General features: G+C 38.8%; 1 protein-coding gene across 1 annotated transcript; it reads right to left on the bottom strand.

Moving 5' to 3' along the window:
• LOC102085758 (sulfotransferase 6B1) lies at positions 1-11040 on the bottom strand. Its single transcript, XM_005507097.3, has 6 exons — positions 10807-11040; positions 9822-10006; positions 8732-8858; positions 6154-6248; positions 4692-4878; positions 1-2553 (listed from the first exon to the last, which is right to left on the bottom strand). Exons 1-6 carry the CDS (start codon positions 10949-10951, stop codon positions 2435-2437), a joined length of 858 nt encoding a protein of 285 aa, XP_005507154.2. The 5' UTR covers positions 10952-11040; the 3' UTR covers positions 1-2434.
• Between the last annotated feature and the right edge of the window lie 3847 nt (positions 11041-14887).

Raw genomic sequence — 14887 nt, 5'->3', positions numbered from 1 at the left:
TTACTATGGAAGTTCTGAAAATTTTTTAATGTCTCCATGACCTGCCAAAAACCTGTGAAGCTAGATTGATAATTCTTTGAAAAATTCAGTTGGAATCTCTCTGCTACAGTCACAGGAGGGAGAGGCAGCACAGTGGGGAGAGCAAGAGAGAAGAGGGTGAAAGAAATGGTAGGCGTAGCAACTGCTGGGAGATCCTGGTTGCCTGTTGCTACCATCATACATCCCCGTCTTTTAGGAAGAGTACCCAGCCTATCATTCTGGACCTCTGGCACAGGTCAGTCTTGCTGCGCTGGGCTGTACCAGTGCCTATAGTGGACCTGCTGTCCTGTAGTTCTACTAGCAGAAGTTGCTTTCTTTCTTAGGCCATTATTCGCTGCCAGCCAGTCGCTGCACTCTACCTCAAGTGTGGATGCATTGTGTAAAGCTTGAGTAAAGCCATATTTGGAGATTAAAAGCGCCATGTGAATACAAGGTGTTACTGAGAGGAACTTTATTTTGAAAGTCTGTTTAACTCTGCAATGCAGTGATAGAGGTTGGACAGCAGGCAAAGCACCTTATGTTCTAATGCTATCCCTTCAGCCAGTTCAAGACTCCAGGCTTTAACTCCCTCCTTGATCCATGTGGCATGTCCTCACCCTGTCCCTTCACACACAGTTTCATTTTGTGAATATAAATATAAATTCTGCTTACAGCAGTCTTCTTCACACTGTTAATAAACTCACTTGCAGACTTCATTTGCCTAAGGGCCCTGTGGCTTTTTTTCCATGCTCAAAGAGCTAGAAAAAATAAGTCTTTTAAGTAAAATGTTCAAGCATCATCATTAGCTGATCTCTCACCATTTATTAGTAGTGAAAGAATGACACATGAAAGGAGGGCAACTGTGGTTTGTGGAATCGTAGAGGGGGAGAGAGTGACTTTAGTGTGGAAGACCAAAGCGACACTAACTTCTGGTTTCCAAATGGGTCTTTTGCATAAAACGGTGCCCAGGGCAGCATCTCCCTTAAACTGTGTTGAATTGGTAAACAGCAAAGGAATGCCATTGAACGGGCTTTTCTCTCACTGACCTCTTCAGTACATAAATCCTGTATCATGTGTGCAGATGCAAAACCAGTAGGTATTGATGTCAGCTTGCACAAATGAGGTATGAAATGAAAGGGCTATGTGACAAGTGTGAAATGTATGGCTAGAGAGAGCATTCGTGTTCATGGTAAATAAGGCCATACCTCAGCTTTTCAGAAGCTACATACCTGGAGGATGAGCAGATGTGTACCTTCAGAGCACACAGGAGTCAAAGCAGAGCAGTCATGCTTGTCTGCATGATTGTGATCCTTTCGATCAGCTTTTGCTATGTTTTTTCTGCCTGATGATCCCTTGGAATCATGTGTTTGGGGAGAACAAGTCTGGGGAGAAGAATCTTTAAAGGCAGCCTGCAAAGCAAATTAGAGGTGAGGACAGAAAACATCGTGGAATAAATCACAAGAAAAATCTTCACTGGGTTCCTAGAACAGTCCCTAAGGTGTAAACACAGACAGCTGATTCTTGGAAAAATCTGTCTTATCAGGACAGGGTAAATAAGTAAGTCATGTTCAGACTAAACTGTCTCTGAGTAGCGGTTTGTTTGCCACAGTGGAACTGTTGAGTTGTATTGCACAAGGAATGGGAAGTAAAATGCTTCTCAGCAAAACACTGGGATTGAGTATTTTGCAGGAAGAAAGTCAAATGGAAAAAAACCCATGTTTATGGTTCCCCAACATACGGTGCAGAAATTTACAGGGATTTATATCTATTACATTTAACACGCAAACACTATACAGTATCTAACGCAGAAATAAGTTAAATCAAAGAACTACATATTGTTTAAAAATAAAAGACATTTTAGGAACAAACTTCACATCAGATCTTGAAATGTACAGCTGCAGTTTTCAAATTGAGTATCAATAACAAAGTCCAATAAGACAGGCACTTTCCAAATCATGGTACATCGGAGAGGGAGTGAGTCTGGGATCAAATCTTTGGTCATTTTCTTATGATGTGTTTTTAGACTTTTTATATATTCAGATCCTTACAGGTGTTTTCTTTTGTTGTTGTGTGCTGTTTTGTTTGTTTACTTTTTTTCTTAACATCTTAGGTAAAATTCCCATATCAGATCTAAGTCCGTTTCTATCTCTAGAGCAAAAAATAAATACATGATAAAGCAGACTTGGTTGTAGAAAAATGGGTCTGATGCCTCACTCTCTAAAGCCATATGCATCTGCTCACTGAAAACTGAGTTCAGCTCTGGCATTGTTTCAGAATTTTCCTGTCCTCAAAATCTCTTGTGTGCCATCCTTTCTATTGAGAGGATTGTCAACTGAACAGGAGCCCCCATTCAGAATTTCCCACCAACTGCTCGATCTGTGTGTGTTGATAGCTGGGTACTGTTCTTCACATGAAGTCAGAATTCAAAGGTGAGATTTTTTGCCATTTTGCTGAGTTTCATCTTCTCATTAAATATCTCCTCAAACTTTTGATTCTGTTTTGGAGTGAAATGGTTCTTCCAATCACCAACAGTGCCTAGGAGAGCAGGGGCAGAAAAAGAACAGTGAGGATAGCAATATATAGTGCAGAAAATCATTTAAAGGCAGACCAGTTTTTTTAATGTTTCAGTTGGAACAAATTATTAATATATTATTAACCATAGTCTCTGTGGTAGGTCATGATCATGCGTAATTGTTTTATTGGTCTGGTGACACTCTGATGACAGCAACTGGATCATCATCCATAAAGGCTGTTAAACCCTCAGCCTCAGACTTGTTTAGTGCCAACAACACTAAGTGGTACATGAAGCGCAGCAGGTTTCCTAGATGGAATTAGAGCTTCTGGTCCTCTCAGCAGAGCAGCATCTTCCTGTACCTTAGGTGTATGCAGTTAAAGGTCTCCACCTGGCCTCTTACAGTTGGTAGAGGGAAATGATTACTTCCTGGCTGAAAGTCATCTCACCGCAGTCAACATCTAAAACTCATCAAACGAATGGTGCCCCCAAAGCAGCTACATCTCTCCATTGACTAAAGAAGAACCCTAAAAAAGGAGTCCAGGATAACCTGACAGATGAAACCCACTCTCACACCTGCCCCTAATCTCTAGGGCTTTCTATGGATGAGATGGCATAGAATCAATTTGTTTGGAAGAGACCCTGAAGATCATCAAGTCCAACCATAACCTAAATCTAGCACTAGAACATGTCCCCAGGAGCCTCATCTACACGTCTTTTAAACATCTCCACGGATGGTGACTCCACCACTTCCCTGGGCAGCCTATTCCAATGCCTGACAACCCTTTCTATGGAGAATTTTTTCCTAATAGCCAATCTGAACTTTCCCTGGCACAACTTGAGGCCATTTCCTCTCATCCTATCAATGTCCCACTACTTAAGGCAGTAGTGAACAACTTCTGGGTGACCATACACACTTGTGTTCAGCAAAGTGTTTCAACTATTAGCCGGTTTGAGCAAATGGGAAATTGTTTTTTAAACCGGCATATTTTAATGAGACAATGCTTACAGATTCCTGTCATGCATTCTCTAAAGACCCTGCATCCCATAACTGCTGATTAAAACACCATTCTGCTCAGCAAGTACAAGAAAACAGAGCCTGAATAATAACATATATATACACATATACATATATATATATATGTATATATATATACACATCTTCCATAAAATGGCTGAAACTGGCTAAAACCCTGGGATTTGCATAGGAACTACTTGGAAATAAAACTGTTGAGATTTTTCAAATTTTTCAACATAGCTTTGTCAAAGTTCACTGACTTACAGAAGAATATCTGAGATTTTTGCTTGTTTGCTTTTACTGACAGATTGTATTTTGGCATTTCCTTCAGCTCATTGTCAACATTCTGAATGAGTGGAATGTACCCTATTGATAAATGAAAACAAGTTTTTTTCTTACTAGAAACAACTCTGAGTTCTAAACTGTCAATTATTGCTTAAAAATTAACTAAGTAAAAATAACTGTGATTGTTTTGATTTACTTATTATCCAAATCGGAGGAAGCTTCTGAAATGTCAGGAGCAAGAAAAGAGCCGCTGCAGGTATTTTTAAAGTCACATCTGAGCTAAGCACTGTTGAGGATTTTACTGTATATTCCAGTTTGGCCAAGGTCTGAATGCTGCCTCTGAGGCCATCAGATGATTGGGTCATCCATTCTTTCATTGGTGTAATTGTCAGCATATTCATTTTTCAGGACCATTTCAGTAAGATAAGAGGTTGTATGAAGGATAAAGGCTGCAAGGAGGAATGTGTCTTGCTGTTTCTCATTCTAGTAAACTAAGCAACCTTTGCAGGTGATATCAGAGGGGAGACGTTGTAAAAGACTGAGGTGGACAACTTTTAGATAAAGGAAAAAGATAGAGAGTAATACTTTGTGAACCTTTCCTTTTAGCTCAAAAGCTCCCACAGAGCAATATTAGACTGTTGTTCAGACTCCTCTGTGCCTCTCTAGTATAAGTCTGCATTTGCAACCAAAGAATTTAGAAAGAAAGTGATTTTTAAGATGGCCTCAAATTGAAGGATCCTGTCCCTGCTTCCCAGGGCTGACCCAAAGTGTCACTACAGTCCAGGAAAGACCTGCACTGCAGCCTCTGGCTGGATTTCTGCTCCTTCTGCTATGTTAAGCCCAGCCCAGGGAAATTACCTTTCCGGAAAATCAGCTTCCTGTTGGATGTCAGGGTACAAACGGTGTGACTGGGATCACTGTTCTCCTTTTCTGTGTCGCTTTTCATCTGTGAGAATGAGGACTTCTTGCAGATGTCTTGGATATCACTGTCACTGATGTTTAAGCCCAGGAACAAAACAATTTCCTTTACAGTCTTAGGGAGATCCTAAGGTACAAGAAAAACAAAGCTTTTCTGTTTCTGAGCTGATTATCAGACTTTTAGTTGATATGAAAATGATCCTTTTTATTACATATAAAGTTTATCACACACTTACTTTCTTTCAAGCAAAACTGAACATGTCATTGGACTATGTAGATGACAGATATAGTAAACCTGATTTGCCTCTTACCCATACTCACAAAAATTAGTAAATGCTGAGTATGTGACATGAAATACAGTTACATTGCCAGTTCTACTCCAAGTTAGTTAAAACGGTCTCCTGTTTCTCAGATTTTTTTCACTGGGAATAGAGAAATGCTCAAAGCTCAACTTTTGTGTAAGTAGCATATTTCATTACCCTGTTTCCCAGAAAATAAGACCTACACTGAAAATAAGCCCTAGCAAGATTTTTCAGGATTTTTGAGGATGCTTGACATACAAGCCCTACTCCAAAAATGAGCTCTAGTTAAAATTCATTTTAAAACTCAATTTAAATAGTGTTCAGGCAGCTATACATGTCAAAAGTAATAAGTTCTGGAGCAAAAATTAATATAAGACTCTGTCTTATTTTCAGAGAAACAGGGTATATCTAGAGGTCCAACAAGAGACTCAGGATACAAAATGGTTCATTTATATTCCTCATAGTGGTTTGTTTTGTTTTTCAAAAAAATGAACAAAACTATTTTAATGGAAACACTAGAAAGTATTCTCTACTTATTCATCCCAAAATTAATTCTCTGAAAGCTATGTTGGTATCTGATTTTTTTTTAGGAACAGCAAAGCAGTTTATGCATGATAATTTCCTTTCATCAAAACTTTTTCCCTACCCCTCGAGCCTCTAATTTTCTTTTTTTTTTTGGGGGGGAGCACAAATCCCACTAACTATGAGTAGGTGTTGTCTTACATCACTTTTTGAAAATTTCACCTGAAATGTCAGGCATGGCAGGTTAATGTGTGGCCCTCAACAGATATCCTTAGTTGGTCTTCTATAGTGCCAAGAACAAGGAACTTAAAACTCTTTCTATAGCCTGCGGAAAATCATCTAGTGTGTGTCCCACTCCTGCAACTATGAAATGCAACTGTCACAGGATTTGATGTTTATATAACTTGTGCAGTCAGAATTAGTTCACTAATATAATGTCCTATGGAAATATAAAATATGCCCAAAGATAATTTCACATTTTCCTTCTTCTTCTTTTTCATTATAATTTACTCTTTGATATTTTAATTATGTCAATTTACAAGCAATGCATTAGAAATAAAAGCAGAGAGCATATTTACCTTCTTCATTTCTTCATAGAACAAAAACAGGATGTTTTTGTCATTTTCATGTTCTTCCCAACTTAGGAAATGATCAAACCAGGATCCGCAGACAACTGAAAAGAAAACCCGTGTAAAAGAGATTCTTATAAACTTTATTTATAAATAACTCTGGTGGTACCTCTAGACATTAAGGGGGATGATCCCTTCATAAAATGTACTCTGTATTCCTCTAAAATTCAATTCTTTTTGTGAAGTGATTCAAACGTGCAATCCAAAGAAGTTACCATTCCTGTTGGAATTAATTTTCATATCAGAGATGCAGATACTATTCTGAGATATGATTCTGCAGCGGAAGCAGGTTCTAAATCTAAGGAAAGGCCAGTAATAAAAGAAAATGTTCTGGCCTAACAAGGTCTGAGCATCTCACTACATGTCTGCATGTCTGTGGTGAAGCTAGAAATACAATCACTTCACTAGGAAATGAAATTAAGAGTCTGGTACATGAAGCACACTTTTTTAGCTCCATTGTGTCCCAGCAGAGGGGAATCTGTATTATTTTTGAACGTCAAAGAAGAATTATGTAAAGAAGTTATACAAATACATTATTCAGCCAGTGACACACAGATAACTGGGTTTAGAGTTGACTCATACTACTTGCTTTGTCTGAATGCTCCTTTTGCTGAATCACAGGAGGACAGCTAAATTTCAGCCCTCTTACAAGATAAAGCCCAAAATTCTGACCTGTCTGGTTGAAAGAGAAGATGGGCAGCATTGAAAGCCAAGTTGAAAGCCTCTTGTAGGGCGATGAGAAGAGGCCTAGCCAGAGCAATCACAGCCAGCATTCTCCAGAACTGTGGCTTTGCTTTATAACTTCCACTGGAGAAGTATACTAATGTAATGGGTATCATTTTGATTGCAAATTTTGAGTTGTAATTAAGTATTTTGCAGAATGCTCCAATTTGTAGCTGCCTTCTGCACATAAGTCACAGTCTAACTGCAAGGCAGGTGTGCTCCATATGCAACTAAACCCTGTTCTCCTGGTCAACCACTCTGGGGATATGGCCGATGATAGCATAGAATAGTCCTGTTGATGTCAAGGGTACAGCACACAGCCTTGGAGACCCCAGGGACGGCATCACAGTTGTCTCTGTGTGTTGTCACCCATGTTCTGAACAGAGATTAACTCTGTGAGAGTACTGCAGGATCCGAATCGAGCAGCATGACCTTCATGTGATTCTACTAGGAGCAAATGAAACAAACTCTCTCAGTGTTGCCTCTTACACAAATTTCTATTGTAACCAGCATAGTTATCTTTTTGTGCCATGTGTAAAAACACAGAAAACAGAAGCTGGTTACCAATTTACAGATAAATGAGAGATGTTTTAAAAATTTGATATAATCCTCTTTTATTTTTTTCTCTATTTTACGTTTGGAGTTGATGCTAAGCAAGCCAAGATCCTGAAAATCGCTGAAGCATGTGCCTTAGGGCTGCTCTGAACTAGGAATGCAAGATCTGAGTGAAAACCCACACAAAAGTCAGTAGACTAATTGACTTCTGGATCTTTGATGTAAGCCCATTGACTGCAATGGCATATTTATTTTCCAAGTTTTCAAGCTGAGCTATCATTGTTGTTGCTGTCATCACTATGGTTGTCTAGCAGGAACACTCATCCTCAAAGGGCTAATAAAACACTAAAAATAGGAGTGGGTAACTGAAACACAGTCCTATTGTCGGTTTCCCTGACAGGACTGCCACTCATAAAAATCTCACTCTTATCCTTGGTCTTTGGACCCCACTGCTAAGACAACACATCAGGCAGGTGGTGTGCAGGAGGGCTTTATGAAAGCACCTGGACTCCATTTGAAGGGCCACCTGAGGCTGTCATCAAGCCTGGATGTGGCATGACACCTGCAAGCACAGCTCTCAATGCATCCTGGGGATGGTGTCCCCATGTTCCTTATCGCCTGCACTTTGGCACGGCACTTAGCCACGTAGAGTGGGTTGAGCGCCTTCAGAGAACCTGCTCCACCAGCCTGCTCACCAAGGACGGGAGTGGCTGCGGGAAGCCCAGCTGCCCTTACATCTGCTTGGGAGGAGCTGCATACACATTGCTCCTCTATTAAAGTTTAAACATGAATTCTTGGTGGGAAGCCGCCTGTTACTGTGGTTTGCAAGACAAGGTTGGAAATGTTTTAACACAGGCATATCCACATCAGAATCAACAAATTGTCAGGGGTTTCAGAGGATTTGTGGGAAGAAATTAAATCAGTGGCTTGTCTCTGAGAATGTGTTTTTTAAACAGATGTGTCAAAGAACAGCAAAAACCTGCAAAGAGCAGTTGTGCTGAAATAATGCAGCCACTTATCAAAATGTCTTCTTGCAGGGCTGAAGATGATAGCATCCTATTATTTGCTCTTGTTTAGTTTGACATTAGATTTTATCCTGGAAAAAAAAATAAAAACAACAAAACCCTACTAAAGCCCTATGAATAATGAGTGCAATAAGGAGATTTCACACAGTTCACATTTCTTAACTCTTTCTGTGCATAATAATCCAATGTAAACTGCAAGGACAAAACACAACATTTATCCTTACCATCTCCTTTTAAGAACAAGTCAAAGAAAGCAGTCCAGGTGTCTACAGTAGGAAGGTTTGGATTATCTCTGTAGTAATGATACATGGACACTGCGGTATCTTTTGGATTTCTGGCTATGTAGATCATCTGTAAATGAAGATGATATGGTTATTGATGATAATATCCTTCCTTTATTTTAGAGAAGCTCTGTGCATAAACGTAGCATTTTTGTAGGCAGTTTGCAGGGTTAAAACTCTTTCCTTTAGGATTCCTCCATTGGTGACCATGCCATAGAAACATATTTGTCCCGGCTTAAGCAGAAGTCAGTAGTGGTTAGTAAACAATTCCATGTGGACAGAGGTGTGTTTGCTACAGTGGGGTAATGTTTATGTTTTGTCAAAGAGGTTGTGTTCATTTTAACTCATGAGTCAGTATACAATTTCATATATCTAACAAACAAAACCATTTACTAATTAACATTCACGGGACTGCTGCAAAACATAAATTTTGGCCCTTCATTCAAATTAGCCTTATGCCAAAAATCTGGATCTGAGTAATCCACAAATTCTGAACTTCCAACCTAAAATCTGATGCCTAAAGCTAATTTTTTAAAGACCATTAGCATGGGACGAACCCAAAACTGTGATCTGAATCTGCCCCCTACCTTTTAATTCTCTTCTGTTTGACCAAAATCTCTTTGGGCCTTCACAAAGCTGCAATAGGAGGGGCAGAATACTTTCACCCCCAGAGCAACCTGTAAGTACCCCAGATAACTATTTTCTAAGCCACTAGGAAATGCCACCAGTCACTAGGAAGTGGGGCCGTGAGAACAACCCCACTTCCCTAATAATTTTTTTTCTGATTTAAGGATGTTGATGGTGTACTTTGTGTGATGCCTGGTATACAAATCACCCTGTGGGAGCAGTGGAATAGGAGCAGAACCCAGTCCTTAGCACAAGTGTCTGCTCACACTGCTGTGTCTCCAAAATTCACAACAAACCACTTCTGGAAACTGTAAATAATTTAAAAATTATTAAGGGCCAACAAGACAAAATAGATCACTAATAGACACTTAACATATCTTACTGCTTTTATATCTTTTTGCCTTACCTTGCATTTTTTCTTCTTAAAATTCGGAGGTAACATGTTGTAGTCTAAGTGTGTTGGGATGATTCTCTTCGATGAGAGTTTATTCAGTTCTTCTAGTTTGGAAAGATCTCCAAATTCAATGGGAGATGTTAGTGTAACTTGAGTACTGTAAAGCTTTGTTATAACTCCTGCAAGCCAGTGAGTGCCTGCAGAGAAGTAATTTTAAGAGAAAGAAAAAAAAAAAAGGGAAGGAATGTTTTAAACTTGAAAATATGGAGAACATGAGTTTTGCGTATAAAAAGAGCTTGCTAGTGCACAAGTGATACTTCTAATCCTCAGATTCAAGAAACTGTATGTAACTGAATAATCCCATTGGCTCCAAATGTATAAACACTTGAAAAATTAGGGCTATACTTGAAGTACAAAGTAACTGTGAGAAGTGTTAATATTGGTATCAATCCAATCTCATTAGACAAATTGCTTGTCAGCTGAGAGGTGGTTATATTACTTTTTTCATTTATTTTAAAGCAACATTTTTCTTTTTCCTAAGCGGACTTGAGTCCATATTTGGAAGGTACTGACTGAGCTTCCTCTTTGGTGTGTGCTTCTGTGTGTGAGTGAGGTGGGGGGAGAGGGATCAAGAAATGAATAAATCTACAGCCAAGAGCCATACAAACACCCTAATACAACTCTTGACTTGCCCATAATTGAATGTAGAAAGTCCTCAGAAATGTCTTTCAAGTGCAGGTTTTGCTTACAAGAAAGAAATAATCATTTACTTTCCGATATGGAAACAGCTGAGATTATTTTCAAGTAAACAATCAAATTTAGATACATGACCCAATTTTTTTTTGTAATTTGCACACTTACTGACAGAATAATATATTCACATACTCAAGTATCCTTCCCTGTTTCTTGTACACAGACATTTCCCAACTAGTTTAAGCAGAGAACATAAAACAAACAATTGAGACTTATGCAATTAACATCTAAAAGTAGAACTTACCAGATTTGGGATAGGAAACCAGAAGGAGGTCATCTTCTCTGGCATGGAAAGTCTCCAAGGATTTTAAAAGTTCTGGAGAAGACCTGGTGGTAAAGGGAATCCCCTTAAACATGTGAATGAGTTCTTCCTCACTGGGGTTGGACATGTTTGCTTAGGTCTTGGATTCCTGCAAATCAGATAACAGTGAAATGACAAGAGGATTTAAGAGTCGCTTCTGAGTCAGATGGTTTGAAGTGACGGACTGAGACCAAGCAATACAAACCTCATGCTTATATACTTTGCTACACACCAAGGAGTGCAATTAGATATTGTTTTTTCCATGTAGTTGATAAAGGCAGCTGAAATATTAGAGGCAACTGATAAATAACTGAAATGCAGAGTAATGAGAAGTGCATGTCTTTCGTAATTTATCAGCTTCCAGATAAAGCAATGAGGTCATAGTCGAATTGTATTAATTGTGGAAAACTTCAAGAAAGACTGCTTTATGTTGCCTCAAAATATGCTTAATATGATTATTCTATAAGGTATATTTTGTTGGAAGCTCTTTTAGCTTCCAAGGAAAAAGCTACGTCTTAAAATACTTTTATGAATACAAAACCAATTCTTTATCTTATGTGAATTACATCTTTTCAGTTTCATTTTACCAAATAAAAAACAGCCTGAATTCTCAAAAGTGCTGATCGATTCGAAATGTTTGAATTTTGTGATGTTCGGGAACTAGTTTTTTGAACATTTTAGAATTTCAGCCTGAGGCTTCTTAAAAACAGAGGTGCTTATAGACACAGTCATTTTTTAAGCTGGCGTGTCCACATAAGAGGAGTACAGGCAACAAAAATCACAAATTTAAAATAGATATTTAACCTTGGCTTCAATTCTGCATGTTTCATGACTAGAAATTGTTGAGGAATTTTAAATCTTTCCGCAAAATATGTAGATTCATCAAAAGAAAAGTTGCTTGGAGGAAAGAAGCAGTTCTCAATTAACTACCTGTTTTGAAATGTATTTTTTGAAAATACTGGAATCTGTGGAAATTGTCATTATAGTTTTTGAAACTGAAAGCTCCACTTTTGTTTAAGGTGACCTTAAGCATTGTGAATGCATCACAGTAAAATAAATAGCTCAGTTGTGAATCAAAACATTTTGGAATTCTTCATATTTTCAATTTTCCTTTCAATTGCCATTAATTAATTTACTTATTTTTATATTATTTTCCTCAAACATCAGGTGGCTTCACTATTCCTATTGAAAGCCTCCTACAATATATTCAGCTGAGCCCCTTCAATATTTTCAAGTCAAGAACCTGCATGCAAATCGTGTTTTAAAATAAAACAGTCTTTCGGGAATTTCCAAAGTTTACCAAGGTGCCAGTTCTTTTTTTAATCATAAATAATTACTTTGGTTATGGGAACTGACTGCAAAATGTACCTCCTTAATCATAAATAAAACTTTGGTCATGGGAGCTGACTACCAAATGTACCTTCCATGACCCTGATAAGAAGTTAATGATTAGAGATGCCCTTCCAAGAAACATCTGAGTGGTCAAGATGACTCATGAGTAGTAAAGACAGTTACCAACTTCTGTACTCTCTTCTTTCTTCAGAAAAGCCAGCAATATAGCATTTCTTTGCAGTATTGCCAGCCTACCAGTCAAAGAGAAGTAAAATCAGCAAGCCTAAGTCTTCCCACCTGTATTGCCTATAAAGTTGCCCTTAAACAGTTATCACCTGCCAAGTGTGCCCTGTTCCATTGGTAAACTCTGAGTTCCAGGTACGCAGGGCCAGGTGGGGATGAAAACCATGGGAACTATACTCTGGAGAGGTGTTCCCTGTCACTAGGGATAAGGGGAGATGAGAGGCTTTCCAGGAGGTAACCAAGTGAGGCAGTAAGCATACAAGTAATGCTCAGTAGGAGTTGGGGGATCTCTCATTGATGAGGAGCTCAACGTTTTTCTCTTGCTCCCAATCTGAAACGTAAGCCATCTCTTCATTTCTTAAGGTGTAAATCTTTAAAAACCCATCCTCTGTCAACAGATTTTGCTGTGTTTAGTCCAGCTATACAAAGTACGTTTGGAGACATAAAGACACCTGTTTCTGTATTATTCTGCATGTCTGAATACAGAGATTTCTAAGGTTTGTTTTGCAGTCATAATTCCAGCCATACGCATTAGCATAAGCTAATAAAACTGTATTGCCTTGACCTAGCAGAAATAATCTTATTGCAAAATGTGTTGCATATTTACTATGCCTTTTTGCTTTCATTTCTTCCTGAATTCTTATTGTGTTTTGAGTCAGCACATTTGCCTAATCTAATCACTTGGACCTTAATTAATAATTCACAAATGAAATAGCTAAGGTGTAAAACAGAAGCAATACAGTAGCAAAGAAAATTCCAACTCTCTTATCTCAATTTCTTTTGATACTAGTTTCTCTTTTCAGCATGCCTAATGTTAATCCAGGGGAATCAAACTGAAAATTTTCCTATCCAAATGCTGCTTATGCTTGGAAAATAGTGCCCACCCCTGCAAAGATACGGCATCCTGAATTGTAATGATTTAAGGAAAAAGAGCATTCAGCACCTTACAAGAAAAAGTTATTATAAAAACTATGCTAGCTACATTAGCATAAAAGGTACATTATTATAGCTACATTATACAAAGAGAGCATGGATTTAAAGAATGCCATGCCCAATCCTCCATCCAACTTTAATTTTCTCCTTTATCGGTACTGCAACACAGAACGTAGCCTACCTCTGATGCATTTTGAATTGAATGAACACAGGCATGGCAAGCTAATACCAAAGGATTCCTGTATCTATTGCCTAGATCTCTGCCACAGGCTCTGAAGAGCTTCTCCCAGCATCAGGTTGCCCGTGTTCTTGTCCTGGTCTCTGTCCTGCTATCAATACAAATGGAAGGCACGTTTTACCAGCAGGTTTCACAGATACTTGCTAGCAAGACAGCAACGTTAAACTTGGAATCTGGGGTTTCCCTGTGGTTTGAGGGCAACACATCTCAGTAGCTGGACACTGTGCTCCTGGGCCACTTCGGTGCAGCTCCTTCTGCCTCCATATCTGACTTACCTTCTCCCATCTACACCCTTGTCTTGGTGAGTGACTTCTTCCTGTTGCTTTAAATGACTCAAAAATTTGAGTGTTCTGTACCTGCCTCTACCCTGCCACCTCCACTTGAGGCTCACCATTCTACTCTCTACTTGATAAAAGATATGTACATTTCCTTCAACTGAAGATTTTTCAGTTGAGGTCAATCACAATACTATTCCCATCCATGCAGCACATACTAAAAGAAATAGTGGCTTTGTGGAAAATACGCAGATGAAGTCATATGTGTTGGTGACACAAGTCAGAATTTGGATGTACACCCTCAGGGTTCTGAATGGTTTTAGCTAACACTGTCAAGCATCAGATTTCTCATTTTTTGAAATGTCCTAATGCCATGAAATATTTCATTCTTGTCATATTGGCTAATGAATGGAGACATAAAACTGACATGGCTGGTTATAAGATTTTGTTGCTCTAATTTTCCACAAGATATACCAGTCACCTGAAATTAGTAGAAGTTATGTCCATAAAGATTGTCCCTGTGCATCTATGTAAAATATGTACACGGTGCCTGCAACAGTGATGAAGGAGTGGCATCTTTCAATACTATTTCAGTGCAGAAGATCAAACACAGCTCCTGTTACAAAGTGTGCACAACTGATTTCCAGTGCAGAAGTTCAGCTAGGAAATCCACTTCTATGGGCAAGCTGTGTAGTACCTTCCACAGCTCCAACTTCTTTTCCATACCTCCACAGTGATCTGAACCCCACAGTCTTTTCTGCAGAGATCACTCCATCCAACCGTCGCTTTCCCATAGTGTAGGATGACATCCCTACTTATTTTAATGTTACATCTGAAGTGTCTCTTCTGGGTTTATGGGCAATGACTATTTAATAGAGACAGCCTACAAGATGTTAAACACAGCATGAGTGATCAGAGTGATTTGGAAGTTAGGGCACCTCAGTGCCTACATGTCGACAATTTAGGAACCTTACTCTGGACTTCTATGTTGTTCTGAAAAAAC

This window comes from Columba livia, chromosome 1 (genome assembly GCF_036013475.1).
Source record: "Columba livia isolate bColLiv1 breed racing homer chromosome 1, bColLiv1.pat.W.v2, whole genome shotgun sequence".
Taxonomy (NCBI): domain Eukaryota; kingdom Metazoa; phylum Chordata; class Aves; order Columbiformes; family Columbidae; genus Columba; species Columba livia.
Note: the sequence above shows the minus strand (reverse complement) of the source record. Positions and strands in the feature narration are given on the sequence as shown.